The 16,624-nt window shown below is 36.4% G+C and overlaps 1 protein-coding gene across 1 annotated transcript; it reads right to left on the bottom strand.

Moving 5' to 3' along the window:
• Positions 1-2,040: 2,040 nt before the first annotated feature.
• Positions 2,041-16,029, bottom strand: LOC128022658 (erythroferrone-like). The gene is made up of 9 exons (XM_052610416.1): positions 15,577-16,029; positions 14,850-15,070; positions 13,674-13,790; positions 13,281-13,395; positions 11,477-11,604; positions 11,096-11,207; positions 3,081-3,171; positions 2,888-2,966; positions 2,041-2,511 (listed from the first exon to the last, which is right to left on the bottom strand). Exons 2-9 carry the CDS (start codon positions 14,985-14,987, stop codon positions 2,413-2,415), a joined length of 879 nt encoding a protein of 292 aa, XP_052466376.1. The 5' UTR covers positions 14,988-15,070; positions 15,577-16,029; the 3' UTR covers positions 2,041-2,412.
• Positions 16,030-16,624: the final 595 nt, after the last annotated feature.

Below are 16,624 nucleotides of genomic sequence, written 5' to 3'. Positions count from 1 at the left end.
ATATATATACTGTATATACAACACTAGCTTTCTGTATTCTCTTTCAATTCTGTCTACTTGTTTTCTTTGTATGTGTGTATATTTATGGATGTGTGTGTGTGTGTGTGTGTGCGTGTGTGTGTGTGTGTGTGTGTGTGTGTGTGTGTGTGTGTGTGTGTGTGTGTGTGTGTGTGTGTGTGTGTGTGTGTGTGCTCAGCCTTTGATTCAGTTTTCAGTTTCATAAAACACTTTTTGCAACAACAAAAAAACAACACTGTTACACACAAAAATCTAAAAGGAATTAATATTATGGCAAAAGTGTTTGCAAATGTTTGCTTTTTAGATGTGTTTGTGATATTCTGAATGCAGTGCATTGCAAATTCTGTGTGTAAAGTTGAAAAAAGAGGCAAAGATTTGAAAATGAGTGTAACAGTTGACAAATTTATGCTGGCTTGTCTCAAAGTCTTTTTTATAAACGTAAATGGGTTTGGTCAGTTAGATGTCTGCTAAAATGTTGCTAGTTGGTTGCTAGGATATTTTGGGTGGTTGCTAGGCTCTTGCTTTGAAGTTGCTGGGGTGTTGCTAGAGTATATGGTTGATAGAGTTTGTTCTGGGTGATTACAGACATTCCCATCTCTGTTAATTACAGAAAATCAAACATTGTTTTCAAAACTGATCCAGTTCCAGTGCTTTGATGTTGTATTTCTTTCTTATGTCAGGAAATTCAAATATTTGTGTTGCTCTTAAACTTGCACTAAACGTGATCATACCATCTAGCCTATTTTAATAGAACCGCATGTCTTCTTTAGTGATACAAGCTCAGAAACATTTATAACCTGTTTAAGTTTTTTATTGGCTTGGTGCTGTGATGGATATTGAAATATTTATTATTTATTTTGCATTTTAACCAGTATAGACGATTACTTAATGATATTAAAATATTTGTGAACACAACTGTGTATGTCAGATCATAAATCCCCCAAAACTATGCATGGGGGTTTGATTTTGGTGTTGCCACCCCTTTTGCCACCCTAAAAAAAAAATTCTAGATCTAGATAATGAAAATAAACCATATCTATGCTTGACAAGCATGATTCTTCACAATTCTTTATGAAAATAAACACTTTCTAGTTCTAATAAGTGAGATTCTGTGTAATTACAAGCAGAAACTTTTTTGTACTCCACGTAGATAATAAACCGTTGAAATCTGTAGATAAATATAAACTTTCTCAACTTTTTGTCCAGAAAAGTCGCAGCTCCAAGTTTACTTGTATTTTTTTACAGAGCAGTCTAGCCTGGACCAATATGGTGGACTCGCTGACCTATCGCAGCAATGGTCCAAAGCAGCCAAAGAGTCGTCTCTGTATTTTGTATGTCTATTTGTGCATGACCCTAATTAACTGACACAGCACTGCTCACTGAGAGATTTATTTTCTTTATTATTATGTTTTTGTCGTTGTTGTTGTTCTCTAGATATTATAGAATTGGCCGTGTGACAGAAGGTGAAAGGAAAATGTCTCAGGTTGTCATTCGTCACCTTTATCATGCAGCTTTATTCCTCACAGTCTGTCTCTTATGTCTCTACATAAGATGTGTTTATTGCGTTTGGCAGTGTTTTGTTGGTGCTGAGTGAGAGAGAGAAGTTTGAGACATGCTTCTCCTGAGGGGGTTCCACAGTGCCAAACACAAGGTGCCATGCTTCTTTAAGGTTTAAAGGTTTTAAATCACCCTAAATGCAACCATTTTCATTTGTCCCTATTGCTAGAATTCTGAATATTGCTAGAAAAGACCTAAATAACCTGCTTCTTTTAGGTTTTTTCTCCTAAGATTTTCAAGCAAGTCCACCCCACTTACCCTGCAAATGTGGTAGTTACTCTATTATTGCCATTAATACTTCTCTTCCCTATTTTCTACAGTTATAGTAAGCAATCACAAAACATGAAAATCTTTCATACAGCAGGAAGTTTCAAATGCATGTTGAAACACTTTCCTCAGGCAGTGACAAGAAGTATTTTATTAATATAAATCTCTGTATTCGGCTAAATAAATTCCCAGAGCATGTTTCAGCATTTATGCAAGTATTTTATTGCAAATATATACAAATATCAATATCCATTTAAAAAGGAAATGCAAATAAATAAAACTTCAGCCCGGTTAATGATGGAATGCATGAACATACCACATGAAAAAATACATACACCTCTATTAACAGAGTTTAAATGTTGCTATTATATAGGAAATAAATAGCAGTGCAATCCTGCTGCCCTTTGCATCAATGGTAATACATAGAGTCTCTTGTAGGTGCTTGAAAAGTGTTGTCCCTCTTATGCAATTATTATTATTATAATATGTCCTGAATACCTTACCTAATAAAGATATGTATTTTGTTGTCATTGATAAAATGAGCTTCTTTGAAGTCTATGGTTTGTGTCCTCATACTCCAATAAGAATGCCAGAAAACAGACTGTCTTGGAGAATTGTGAGGGCTGAGCCTGTCCCATTGTCAATAAGAATAGATACATACTCTCCAGCCTGTAAAAAAAAAAAAAAAAAAAATTACCTATATTAATCACGCTTTTTGTTTGTTTTATGGGTCAACAGAATGTTTTTGATAAAGAAATATTTAAGATATGCACTCTAGCGTATCCACTTTTATTAATTGGTGTGTTGTCTTAACATTCATAATGAGTCATAATAAATGAAAAGCCAAAAAGTAAGCATCACATTTTTGACGGGGATTGACAAGATTGTCAAGGGCCCTAAAGCAGAAGATGTCCCTGTGACTGAACAAAAATAAAAACTGGGCCCAAATATTCCCAGTCACTTAATTTCTGTCAACGTTATTAGCGCAAACAATTTCTGTAATCTGTTTAATTCTTGTTCAGTTTATTATGCCAGTCAGTCATACCTGAAGGTAAAGAGTCCCGGTCAGGAGAATACTGAATAGTCCCCCTGTTGCACTCACTCCAGTCACTGTCTCCAAAGATCTGCATCAATATAAACACATTAATCATGGTTTAGGGCTCATTTGCTTGACTGACTGTGAGTTAGAATGACAGTTCAAACTGTCAGTGCTATTGCTGATTATGGATCATACTAACACATTACTCTGACAAAGAGACTCTATGCATATAGAGGCCTTAACACTGTCCCTCTGCCTGGCATAAGGCTTCTTCTGAGACTCACTGGATTCTGAAAAAGAAAAAAAAAAAGATACATGATGCAGCAATCCATATTAAGCACCCGCTGCAATATTTCAATTATTAAACAGTGCTGCAAACGTTGTAAAAAAAACACTTGAAGTGCTTTAATATATTTAAAAAGTAAAGTTAAAAGATCAAATTCAGTACTCACTATATTAACATGAATATGAGAATACGAGAATAAGAACGCAATCCACTTAATGGTTCAGTGGTTTCCTTATAATGATTTTCTTTGGGAAACCATTTATGTGAAACTTATCGCGTTTATATTCTGGGTTTATACAGACAGATGTGTTTTTACAGCACTGCACATTCTAAACCAATCACAAACGATTCTGTAGGGTTTATGAATGCAATGGCCAGTCACATTCAGACGAGCACTACTTTTAAAATGGATGCAAGTTTGGGCTCATCCTCCCCATGTTTTAGTCTGCTTTATTCAAAACAAGTGAGTTTTTCAATCCGATTTGCCGGAGTGCCAAGCCGCCAGCGTCTATAGTGGTTGGTCGTTCTTGAACTATTCATTCATTTTGAACGAATCTTTAATGTGACTTGGAACGAACAAGTTGTCTCGGCAAGTGATTCATTCAGTTTATTATGCCTATGACATCCTATGAGTTCTGAACTAATCAGTTTGCCTCTTTTGAGTCTTCGGGTTTTTTGAGTGGTTCGTTCATCACGTGACTGCCCTTTACTTAGCCAATGCAGTTTGAGCCAGAAAGAGAATTGATTAATTCATTACAATACTGCATTTATTGATAGATTGTAATGATATCTGCAACTGCTCAGCTCTTCATCATTAATTATGTTTAATGTGATGCTGTGTAATTTCTGGGCATGCAGGGTGCAGGTGCATATGGGCCTGGGCAGTTTGGGGGCCAGCCGAGCCCAGGGTACCTTTTAGTTCCTTGTCCGACAGCTTATCAGAGAATTCTTTTCTCTTTCTCTCTTCCCCATACGGTTACCATTACAATATTTCAGTTTTGGTTTTTAATGGCAAAGTGGTCATATTTCTTTTCATTTATTTATTAAGTTAATTTAGAAATATGTTTGGAACCTTTTATGTTTGTTAAAATAATTTTTCAGATAGTCACTTGTAATTACACTTTTTTAAATTCAAACATATAAAATAACAAATAAACAAAGAAAGAAAATGAAAAACAAACATTAGTTATTAAAATAATAATTTAACAAAAGTTTGTTTTTATTTTTTATACAATACCCCCACCCAAAAACTTGAAAAAGTGCTATCCAGTGGTACAAGTAGTTCTGAAGGCCTAATAAACATATTAATCACAAGTTTGGAGAAAGAAAATAAATGGGGACCACATTTTTTTTTTTTTTCAAATTAAATCTTTTCTATTAGCGTATATCTGATTCTTTCCAAATGTAGTGTACCCGTCAACTCTGTCAGCCATAATTTAAGAAATGGAACTTCTTTTTTTCTTCCAAAACAAACTGTTGTTGTACCCGTGTAAGTCTCAAAAATTCAAAATATCTGATACAAAATTTATATGTATCTGATAAGAACTTGGAGTATTTTGTTCCAAAAACTATAATTTGGGACACAAGACATAGCTATGAGATAGGCTGGCATCTAAAAACTGTCATTTGTCACACAGTGACATTCTGGAAATATTTTATTTAGTTTACACTTGAAATAATGAAGCCTATGAAGCACTTTAAGCTGAATGAGACAATGTCTTGCATTAATGGAACATCTGTGGACCAGTTTAAGACTTTGTTCCAAAAATTTCACTAGGAATCTTCTTCCCATGCAGATGTAATGTTCTTCATATATGTTCTTTTCACCTTTTCTAAACCCATGTAGAGCAAGGAGATGGTACTACCATCTCTACGAAATCTTTCCAGAAATGTGTCCAGATACATGGGTGTCTCTGTGACATAATTAGCTATGTTAGACATCACAAATCTTGTATTTGAAGGTACCTAAAGAAGTGATTAGAAGGAATATGATATGTATCACACAGCTGCTAAAAGGAAGCAAATTTTCCATTTATATATAAATTCCCTACATTTCGTAACCCTAATTTTTTCCAAAACTCAAATGCACTATCTAATATTGAAGGGCAAAATAGATAGAGTGAGCTGAGACAGAGAGCAAAAACAACATTTGGGTGAATTTGAAATGTGTCATTATTTCCAAATACGAACAGAATTCTGATTATGGGTTATGATTATAAAGTGAACTAGCAATACCTTTGGTAGATAAAAGTATTACATTAATATGGGAGACATTACTTCTGTTCACCAGCCAGTATCCCTCACCGGAGTGAAATCTATCCATGACGTCAAGGCCCTCAGCTTTGCAGCCCAATAATAATAAAGGAAATCAGGTAGGCCGAGCCCTCCCTGTAATTCGGGTTTACACAGGTGGTTTTTAGAAATCCTATGGGCTTTATAGTTCCAGACAAAAGGATCCAGGATAGAGTCCAGATTTAGGCAGAAATACAGGAATGTTCTGCACTATATACATACATTTTGGGAGAAATATCATCTTAACTGTGTTAACCCTGTCCACAAGAGATAGTAACTTGAATGCTACTAATGGGCTCAGAAATAAATATAATTACATCATCTGCATAAAACATAAATGTATTATCAGTACTTCTAGTTTTACAGCCTTTAATTCCATGTGCTGGACAAATAATGCAAACAAAAGTGACAGTGAACAATCATGTCTTGTACCTGTGTAACTCAAAACAAGAAGACATTGTTCGATTTGTGAGAATTCTTGCACATGGACTAGAGTGCAACAATTTAATCCATGAAATGAAATTATCTCTGAGATTAAACTTCTTCAATACAGCAAATAGGTAAGGCCATTCAATTTGATCGAATGCCTTCTCTTCATCCAATGACAAAATGGCTAGATCTTCCTGCAAGCCACTGGAAGAGTAAATAATGTTAAAAAAGATGCTTAAGATTAGAGGAAGAGTTATGTTTTGGTATGAAGCCAATCTGATTTGGATGCAGCAAATTTCTAATTACTAATTTCTAATATTTTTGCCAGAATTGTTTTATCTGTATTTAAGAGTGAAATTGGTCTATGAGAACCCAGTTCCTCTTGTGTCCTTCCTTTTTTGGGGACTACAGTAATAATTGCCTCATTTAGGGAGGATGTCAGTGACTGATATATATATGAAAAACAGCAATAAAACTTAAGACTAACTGTCGTTTTTTTAAACTCTGATTGATTGATTTTATGAGACATTCGTTTGTATTAAATTGTTCTTATTATTTTTATAATTTTTTTACATGCATTCAAATATTCATGTTTATTTCTTGCTGCAAATGTTAAAGAGGAAAATATCATTGATTCATGATGCCACTACTGGCGAATTATCAATCTACAAATTAAAGAGCGTAAAAATCTTGGACCCACTTTATATTAAGTGGCCTTAACTACTATGTACTTACATTTTAATTAATAATTTAGTACAATGTACTTATTGTGTACATACATGTTTTTAAATGGTACTTATATTTAAAAAAAAAAAACTACATGTAATTACATCTGTATTTAATTTCTGAAATTGCATTCATAATTACACTGTTGACCCATACTTTACACCTTAACCCACCCTTAAACTTACCCATACCTCCAACCCTCTCCCTAACCTTACCCCATCCCACCTCAATAGCAGCAAAAGTGTTTTACAATACAATATGAACACAATAAGTACATTGTACTTATTTTTTATGTAAGTACATAGTAGCTAAGGCCACCTAATATAAAGTGGGACCAAAATCTTTATTTTCTATTTATTTTGTCATAAAATTAAAAGCAGGGAATTTGTAGTAACAAAGCTGTGATAATTGTGTAGCTTGTGTGCAACAAATAACGAATGGACTTGAAAACGTTGAATATTATTTTCAAGCATTTATACAGCATGTGAAGCACGATCCACATAACTTTATTTACTTTACAAAAATCAACAACAAGGCCTAGGTGAAGTGAACTGAGCTGGACATTGACTTGCTACGCCACTGATGTAATGCAGGAATAATACAAAACAGTTTCCAATCGACTCAGTCAAACATCTTATCAGAGTAAATTACAGAGACAGAGAAGCATCATGGAGTTATTTCATTCTAATAGGATAAGGAAAGTGAATGTCTTGACATTTGGCATGTATGGTAACCCATACTCGGAATTGGTGCTCTGCATTTAACCCATCCAAGTGCAAACAAACAGCAGTGAGAAGTTAAAACACCCTCGGAGCAGTGGGCAGCTATGTATCCAGCACCCGGGGAGCAACTGGGAGTTCAATGCCTTGCTCAAGGGCACTTCAGCCATGGGTACTGGGGGTGGAAGAGAGCACTGTTCATTCACTCCCCTCCACCTACAACTCCTGCCAGCACCAAGACTCAAACCGGCAACCTTCGGGTAACTAGTCCAAGTCTCTAACCATTAGACCACAGCTGCCCCTAATATTATTATAATTATTCTGGATAAATAATAATGATCCCAGCAGCTGATTGCATCGTAGACCTATATGTATTAGCCTTAGATTGCATTGTCATTTTTTACGTGTTTAGAAGTGGCAAAGTGACTGATTAATGTGCTATTATTAATGTGCTATAATTTTTTTTTATTATATAAAAAAAACAATACTGATCACTAATTAGACAATTACTGTAATCTAGGTTTATCTTTATTCTAAATTAATATGAATTAAAATGATCTGATTATTTAAAATTATTTAAATTTGAATTATTCAGGGGTTGACTTCAAAAGCATGCAGAACCTGTATAGGCCCTATGCCTAAGTTTCTGCTTATTTTAGTAGGCTATACAAATAATAGGACACTATATTAACTATATCATATGCCCAGTTTAACAGACAAGATTTAAACCTAGTCCTAGACTAAAATACATTTTCGAGCTCTTTCAACTAAAAGCAACTCTTAACTTATCTTAATAAATAAATAATGAGATAAGTCCCCAAACAGCAAACGGACTTGGCCCACATGTGGCCTCAAGGTGGCACTGCTGACCTCCTGTCGGCAATGGCATGTACCCTTTAAGCCAGAGCTGGGCCATGTGTGGCAATGACGGCACGGCGGGGATCCGTAAAAAAACATGAGGGCCGATTGATGATAGGAGGAGTGTGGCCAAGATAAGTCCAGTGATATGTGGCCCAAATCAGGCTAAGATCTGACAGTATAATATGTGACCCATGATAAACAAGATAAATACAATATTGCATGATCATGGTTAAATAATCACAGACATTTTAATGAAGTGTTGTATTGTTAAAATGTAGTCTTTGAAATGGCAAGTCAAAACAGAATGAAACATTATCATTTAAAAATTAAGCAAATCAGTCAAGTGCATTAAACTGCACATAATTATATATATATATATATATATATATATATATATATATATATATATATATAATATTATTATTCTTGGTACAAATAATCTTAGAATCCTTAAATGAAAAGAAAGAAAAAGGGAAAGAGTATTTAACTGTTATCATGTAATATTTATTTGGTTTACTATGGGACACACACTGATCTATAATAGAGAGCGGGGGCAAATCATTTTTATTAGTATGCAGTCATGCACAAGCATTAAATACCGTATTTTCCGGACTATAAGTCACATTTTTTTTCATAGTTTGACTGTTCCTGCGACTTATAGTCAGGTGCGACTTATTTATCAAAATTAATTTGACATGAACCGAGAGAAATGAACCAAGACAAAACATTACCGTCTACAGCCGCAAGAGGGCGCTCTAATGCTGCTCAGTGCTCCTGTAGTCTACACTGAAGACATAGAGCGCCCTCTTGCGGCTGTAGATGGTAATGTTTTCTCTTGGTGCATGGTTCTAAATAAATGCGACTTAGGCCGGCGACACACTGGATGCGTGGCTCAAGCGTCTCAGCTGCGTGGCGTGTCTGTTTTTAATTCGGCTCCCATGTTAACAGGTTAGAGCTTGCAGACTGCCTGCGTGAGCACCCGTGTCGGAAGCGTTTCAAGGCAAAATCTGGCTTGAATGCTCTGTTTGAAGGGGCGTGTCTGCTGTGAGATTCAGAGTAAATGACAACTGTTGTGATTGGCTGACATCTTTGCATACGAAATGCGTATTACATGTGGAACCCCTCTCAATATATATATATAATAATTTTTTTTTTTTTACTACTTTTTTACAGCTGTCGAGATTAACGAATCGTGGAAGTGTTGATTATATAATTATTTTTTAGATCTTTTCACATCACATGTAAGGCTGCAGTGATGAGCATTGAGTAAGAGTCTGTTTATCGCGTGAATGCAGTGATCTCGTCATTATTGCAACACGTTTTCTCTCACAAAATGTTTTCACCACAACTAACAGCAAACACATGAATACACCACATGAATACAGTAAGAGCTTTGTTGTGCAGCATAACAGTGTCATTCATTGTAACGGCAGTTTAGGTAAGAGTGCAGATATACTCGCGATGTGTGACAGCTCCAAAAAAAAAAGCGAGCGTTCTTTGATCGCTCTCTGTAGTTAAATCACAATTTAAATTACAGATTTGTTTAATGCTACTAAGAGAAACAACGTGAAGTTGATCGTTTAGTCACTGGCTTGATTCACTGATGCATCAGTATTAAACAATTTAGAAAGAAAGTCTGTGTGAACTTGAATAATTAGCTACACATCAGAAATCACTGATCACAAGTCAGGCATTAATGAACACTGTTACTCACTGTTTGTGGCGGTGTTGTCAAATCCTTATCATAAAAGTCTGTTTGTAACACCTGTGCTGACATTGCGACTGATTTATATGTAAATATTTGTGTGAGCAAAGCAGAGAAAGGAGAGGTAACATTTCTCCTTATAACGTCACAAGGAGGAGATTCAAGATCAGCCCTGTTGAGCTTGCTTTTTCTCAAAGGCAGAGAAAGATATTAAAATCTTGATATACACCGATTAAAATGTCTAGAAACTTGGGGACCATATACAGGCTAGGGGAACTCATATTAATGTTAAAAAACCTCAGAAAGTGAAAATTTCATGTAATGGGACCTTTAAGATCCTCAAATGCTAACTATGCAACTCATCCTCACTGCACATTGTTTACATTTCTGCACTTCATCTGTGTAGCAGTTTCTGTGTAGCATCTCTGCACATCATATGTGTAGTAATTTAATATATTGTATATATTTTTTTTTATTACATTTTCTTATTATTATTTTTTTGCACAGTCTATAAAAATAAATTATGCCAGACCTACATTTCACAGCTTTTTGTATGTTATGTAACTTGTGAGTTACAAATAAATCTTGAATCTTGATCGTACAGCTTTAAGGTACTAATAATTACCCTTTGGGGGAGCTGCGGACCTGGAGGGCAGAGTTCATCTCCATCCTAATTCAAACAAACATACCTTTAATTTTCTAGTAATCCTGAAGACTTTGGTTAGATTTTACAGGTACGTTTGAATAGAGATGGAGCTAAACTCTACAGGATAGTGGTCCTCCAAGAACATAGTTGCCTATCTCTGTTTTAGGGGTAGACTTTTGAATTATTTTGAAGATACTGGCCAAGTGACAACCTAACCTAGACTAGTCCTAAAGGTGCAATGGTTACACATTTTGACAATGTAAGTCACTTCATCAATGGTAAGTTATTCATCAAATTCGGGAAATTTTTCAAAGTATAGAAATTCTGCTAAAGCACCTCTGTTTAGGGCTCTGTTTTAGGTTTTAGAGCTGGTGATATTGATTTTTCTCCCTTGTATAGACACATAAACCATGCACAATGTTAAATTCAAACTAAGACTGTAACCATACTATCAGGTTAAAAATCAGCCATTCAAAAATAATTATTGGTTGTTAACTGGTCTGAATGTTGGGGGCAGAAGCACACCCCAAAACATATTTGAACCACATACCCAGTAGCAGACTAGCTGTGAGCTGATAGAACCCAGACACTGGAGCTGTGTACCGGCCACTGCTGGTGTTAAAGCCCTGTCCTCTTTGAGGGAACTGCTCTGTGTTTGAGGGCTGTGGAAAACACATAAATGAAATTACTACGCCATTGGCACTGTCTTCCATTGCCAACCCTTCTCCAATGCTTGCCAGTCTGTTTCAACATCAGCCATAGCTAACATCGCTCCTAAACCATACATCTAGAGGTTAGAGCTACATCAGACAAATGAAAGCCTAATTAAGAGTTTACATTGAAGTTCACAACTCTGGGGGTGCTACTGTATGTCAAAGTTATTGAAATGACTAAATTGTTTCTAGTTTGGAATGAGTTGTTTTCCACTCACATTGTTGAAGGGCTGGAGCTCCTGCAGACTGCGACGGTGGGCCAGCAGGTTGTGTTGCAGTCGGCAATGGAAAGCTGTGGCCACACGAGGGGGTTGATCGCAGAGCAGACAGTAAGTTCCTACCATCTCTGAGTGGAAAGGTAATTGCAGGATTATAAAGTTGCCATGTCAAAATAAAAAAAGAACTAATTCCCATCTATTATTATTATTTTAAAGGTTTTGGGACTTGGTGTAACCCAATAGATTAGGCACCTTCTCAGACTCAAAAACACTGAAAAAAGCCAGTGTAAAATGTTTGGGAATGTATTTGACTGACACATGGCTGCATATAAAGTCATTAAAAAATCTCACAATGAATAGAATATGTAAATATTTGGAGTGTTTGAGTGTGTGTGACAGACAGACAGACAGAGTGGATGGAAGTGTGAGGGAATGAGAATGCAAGAATGTATGAGCCTATGGCGCCACTGCACTTTTCTGTGTGAATAAGAGCCTTTATGTTTTAAATTGCTGTCAGAACAGCCTGCAGCTCACTGCAACAGAGCACAAACAGACCTGTGTCTGCTTTCCTGGCAATACTCCAACACTCATTCCACACACAAACATGCACACACACACACACACAGAGAGAGAGAGACAGAGAGAGAGAGAGAATCTGGAATCCTTGGCATTCCTTGGCCAGGCCAAGTCAAATCCACGTCCTGGAAAATTACACCTATTAAGAGATCATCCCAGCCCACAATCAGACTAGCAGCCTCCACAACAAATAAACATGACAACACATACTGTTTCCCAAACATCAAGCAATGCTGAACATGACTTGACAGAGAGGTGACCAAATGTGCTGTGGGTAACACAATGAAATCGGAACTTAAGTCTGAAGGATATCCAAGAGCGGAGGTGAGAAATCAGAGTGCTGGTTCTTCAAAGCATGAACACTCTTTGGGAAGTGTCCTCTAGGTTATGTTGGCTCTTGTCTTGAAAAATATAATTTGGTCGCTGATCTACTAATGTTCTACTTTAATTCCCAGGGTGGATTTTGACATGGAGAAAAAAAATCTGTTATTAGATCAGTTCATATTTTGGTGGACAGAGTATTCAGAGTGCCATGAGAGTTGTCCGCAGGGCCTCACCATGCTTTTACCCATTCTGCTTTCCTGGCAATACACCAGCAGTCACACACACACACACACACACACACACACACACACACACACACACAATCTGGAATCCTTGTAATTCTTTGACCAGGCCAAGTCAAATCCATGTCCTGGAAAATTACATCTATTAAGAGATCAGCCCAGCCCACAATCAGACGAGCAGCCTCCCCAACAAATGAACATGACAACACATATCCCAAACATCAGGCAATGACAAACCAAAACAAAAAGCTGTTGGGCCATGGTAACCAACATATTCAAATGTCTTTAACAAACTTTTGAAATATGTTGTCAAAGCAGTTACTCAACACCAGTTTAACACATTTGTGCACCAGCATCTGGTGTATTTGTGTAGTGTGCATCCATCACTGAAGAAAACTATTACTTTAGCACAAGTGAACTGAATCATTAGATGGTGCACGTGTAGATAAATGGACATTTTGTATGTCTACCTTATATGATACATTAATTTTAGTTCATGGAGCTTTCTCTTTAAAAACTGATCTGAATTAAATGTGTTAAATAAGAGAGACATACAAAATGTGTAGGGCAATGGGTCCCGATGATCAGAATTGAAAACCTCTGATCAAATGCCATTTTAACATATTGTAGTTTAATTATTAGTACCTTAAATCTAAGTATACCTTTTAGTTTGACTTGGAAGTCCTTTATCAATTCTGCATGATGAGGCAGTAGGGGGCCCGGAGGACCAGGAGGCCCCTGGGGACCAGGAGGGCCTGGTGGACCTGGAAGGCCATGCTGGACATGTAGAAAGTTTCAGGTTACATTACATAATAAGATAAATCCATTTGAAGAGGTGAACATTTTGTCACTTTCTGACATGTTGTCACATAGGCCTAATTAGTTTTATTTGTGTGTGCTGTGCTTAATATGTTTTCATACCGTTTTACCATTTTTTAGTACTTCTTTACTTATTAAAGCTTTTATTCCATATTTATTCAAGCACTTATTCTATTTATTGATATTATTTATCTTTAGAATGGTGTGTAATGCCTATACATTGGATCAGAGATTACCTTGGACAGCCTTTTATTTCCTCTTGGTTTCTTATTTCCACCCTTGTTTGAGTTGTCCCTAAAGGCTATCCATGTCCTGTGGGGGCTCACGATTGTTATGTCAGAGGATACAATATCCTGTAAAAGATAAGCATATCAGAGCTTCAGCTAATCTGTATTTTACAGTGAACTCACATACTCTGCAAAGTTTATGAATGTCATTACCATATACTTTCCCCTCATGACTAACGTTTTACATACCCTAAAGTAAAATTCAGAGCATTGATTTACGAGATTGTACAGTGTCTTTTTTGTACTGCCTTAAAGCCTTGACAGGTGAACAGCAGGTGTACAGATGGTGGACAGCCTAATTGGGCTTTACCGCCGCGGCACTGTAATTGTTAAAATCATTCGCGAAACTACCGCCAGGTGGCGCAAAGGGACGGATTGCGAAATGAATGTCATTTTAAAATAAGATAAAAGAAGGAAGTAAAACAACAATAACATTATGATATAACATTGTAACATGTAAAAAAAAAAAAAAAAAAAAAAAAAAAAACATAAAAAATTTACAATTTGTTAATTTCAAAATGTAGGATAGTCTTAGGCTACAGTCTACAAAACAAAAAATAAAAGAAGACCTTTACACAAAGGATCATATGCATGCTATTTTTATTAAACAGTAAATAAATATAAGGCCTATGTGTGTATATATACATATATATATATATATATATATATATATATATATATATATATATATATATATATATAAGCTAAATGTTTTCATTTCATTTTCATTTCGGTTCATTCTTGGTTTAAAAAAAAAAAATCTTCAGGTTCCATATGCAGAGCGAAATGGGAACGGTCCAGCATTTAGCAATAATTAGTATTAACTCTGTTATTATTCTTGATTTTTTCCAAACTACCAACACTTTGCATTTTTGAATTCTGCCTTATGTGTGACCAAAAATTAAGTATTATTTGTTTCAGCTGTTTGATCGCGCTGTTGCCTCACGCACATATTCACTGGAAACAGCAGTCGTTCACATACAGCGTTAGCACTTTGACATATTGTTAATTATGTAATTTCCATCTATACTGAAACACGCGTGAACTACACAGCCTATTTACCTCTTGAATAATAGCTAAGCTTCAAATGGGTAACATCACGAATATGTGTTTCATTTGACTTACAGGGCTCTCAGTGCTGACTGTATCGTTTTCCTCTTGCAGCTCCAGACTCTTCTCACTCTCTTGTGTGGTGCAGGAAAACAGCAGTAAACTCAGCAGCAAGGCCAGTAGTGCCCCTCTTGCCCCATGCCAGAGCTTCATGCTGCAGTGTCTGTTCAGTGTAGGTGGACTTCTAACTTACTCAACTTCATTTCATTCCCAACACAGAGAGGTGACCAAATGTCCTGTGGGTAACATGATGAAAACGGTACTTAATACATAAGGATATCCAAGAGTGGAGGTGAGAAATCAGAGTGCTGGTTCTTCAAAGTATGAACACTCTTTGTGAAGAGTCCTCTAGGTTTTGGTCGCTCTTGATTTGGAAAATATAATTTGGTATCTGATCTATTAATGTTCTACTTTAATTCCCAGGGTGGGGATGGAGACATGGGAGAAAAAAATCTGTTCTTAGATCAGTTCATATTTTGGTGGACAGAGCGTTCAGAGTGCAATAAGAGTTGTCCACAGGGCCTCACCATGCTTTTACCCATTCTACCCACAGTCAGCCTGTCCACTGTGATAGCCAAGATTCCCTATGCCTCCTGACTATAGTCTAAACTCTCTAAGCTTGAGTTAGGGATGTTCAGCCTATGTGTTATAATCACCCACTATGTGTGTGTGTGTTTGTGTGTGTGTGTGTGTGTGTCTGTGTTGATGGTTAAAGTCTGTTGTTCAGTTGCAGTGTGATTACCTGTGATAAACCCTGTGTGTGGTATACTCTCTCTGTTGGTGGTATCTCCACGTCTTCTTTAGGTTTTTAATGATGTTTGATTGTCTTCTGCTCTCACAGTTCCTTGTGTTTATATTTTCGGTAATTCCTTCAGTGATGAAAATGTATTTTGCCAGTTGAAGTCCTTGTTGCCAGGCTCCAGTTTATTCCACATCTATTTCAATGGTCCATCAGAAAGGATCTCTCTGTTTTGAAGATCTCCTTTTCGCGCTCCACTCTTTTTAGTTTCCTCTCATACCAGACTCCTCCTCTGCTTCTAGTTTGTGCACTCCTACTGATGTCAGTCTCTGATTCTTGACCTGTCACTTTGTCTATCTTCAAGCTCCGGGTCATTTATCAGACCATCTCTCCATGCCTCTCTATTACAGTGAGGTTCCTTCTTTTGTTTTTCTTGTGTTTAGCTCAGTTAACCTTCTCTGTCAGCACTTAGTCTCTCCGTAATCCTCAGCTGCAGGGTCCTAGTGCCTCTTTTATGGGTTTGTAAAGTGGTCTGCTTTTACTCAGAGATGCTTCATCAATATGAATTAAAGGGAAATCAAATAAATGTCACAAATAGAAAGAAGGTAGTGTTTATTTAGACTTAATGACTAATATCTTAAATTTATGAACAGTGAGAGGGTAGAAATGTGCCTTTCAGATGTGCAGAATTGTACTGTTAAAAAATATGACAGTTAGGAGAAAGTGACACATTTTTATGTAGCAAACCACCACACCTCTCTTTGTATAAGTCTTCTACTCTTGTTTTTTTCTGGCGGGGAGAAACAGCATCTGTGTGGTCTTTAGACTAGACCACAAGTGTGCACGAAACTAAAAAGGCTTTTAAAATGCTGGAGTCTTTGAGCCTAATAGATTGTATTTGTTTAAATTAGAACAAGGGAACATTGTCACCATCTCTTGGCCAAATTATTAAAAATGATCAGGGTAATTAAAATGAGAAACCTCACATGCAATTGATAAAGGAAAACAGTTTGATTCTGTTAAATGATTCTGTTAGAACCACTACTCATTA

This window comes from Carassius gibelio, chromosome A2 (genome assembly GCF_023724105.1).
Source record: "Carassius gibelio isolate Cgi1373 ecotype wild population from Czech Republic chromosome A2, carGib1.2-hapl.c, whole genome shotgun sequence".
Taxonomy (NCBI): Eukaryota; Metazoa; Chordata; class Actinopteri; order Cypriniformes; family Cyprinidae; genus Carassius; species Carassius gibelio.
This window is presented reverse-complemented; position numbering and strand designations above follow the sequence as displayed.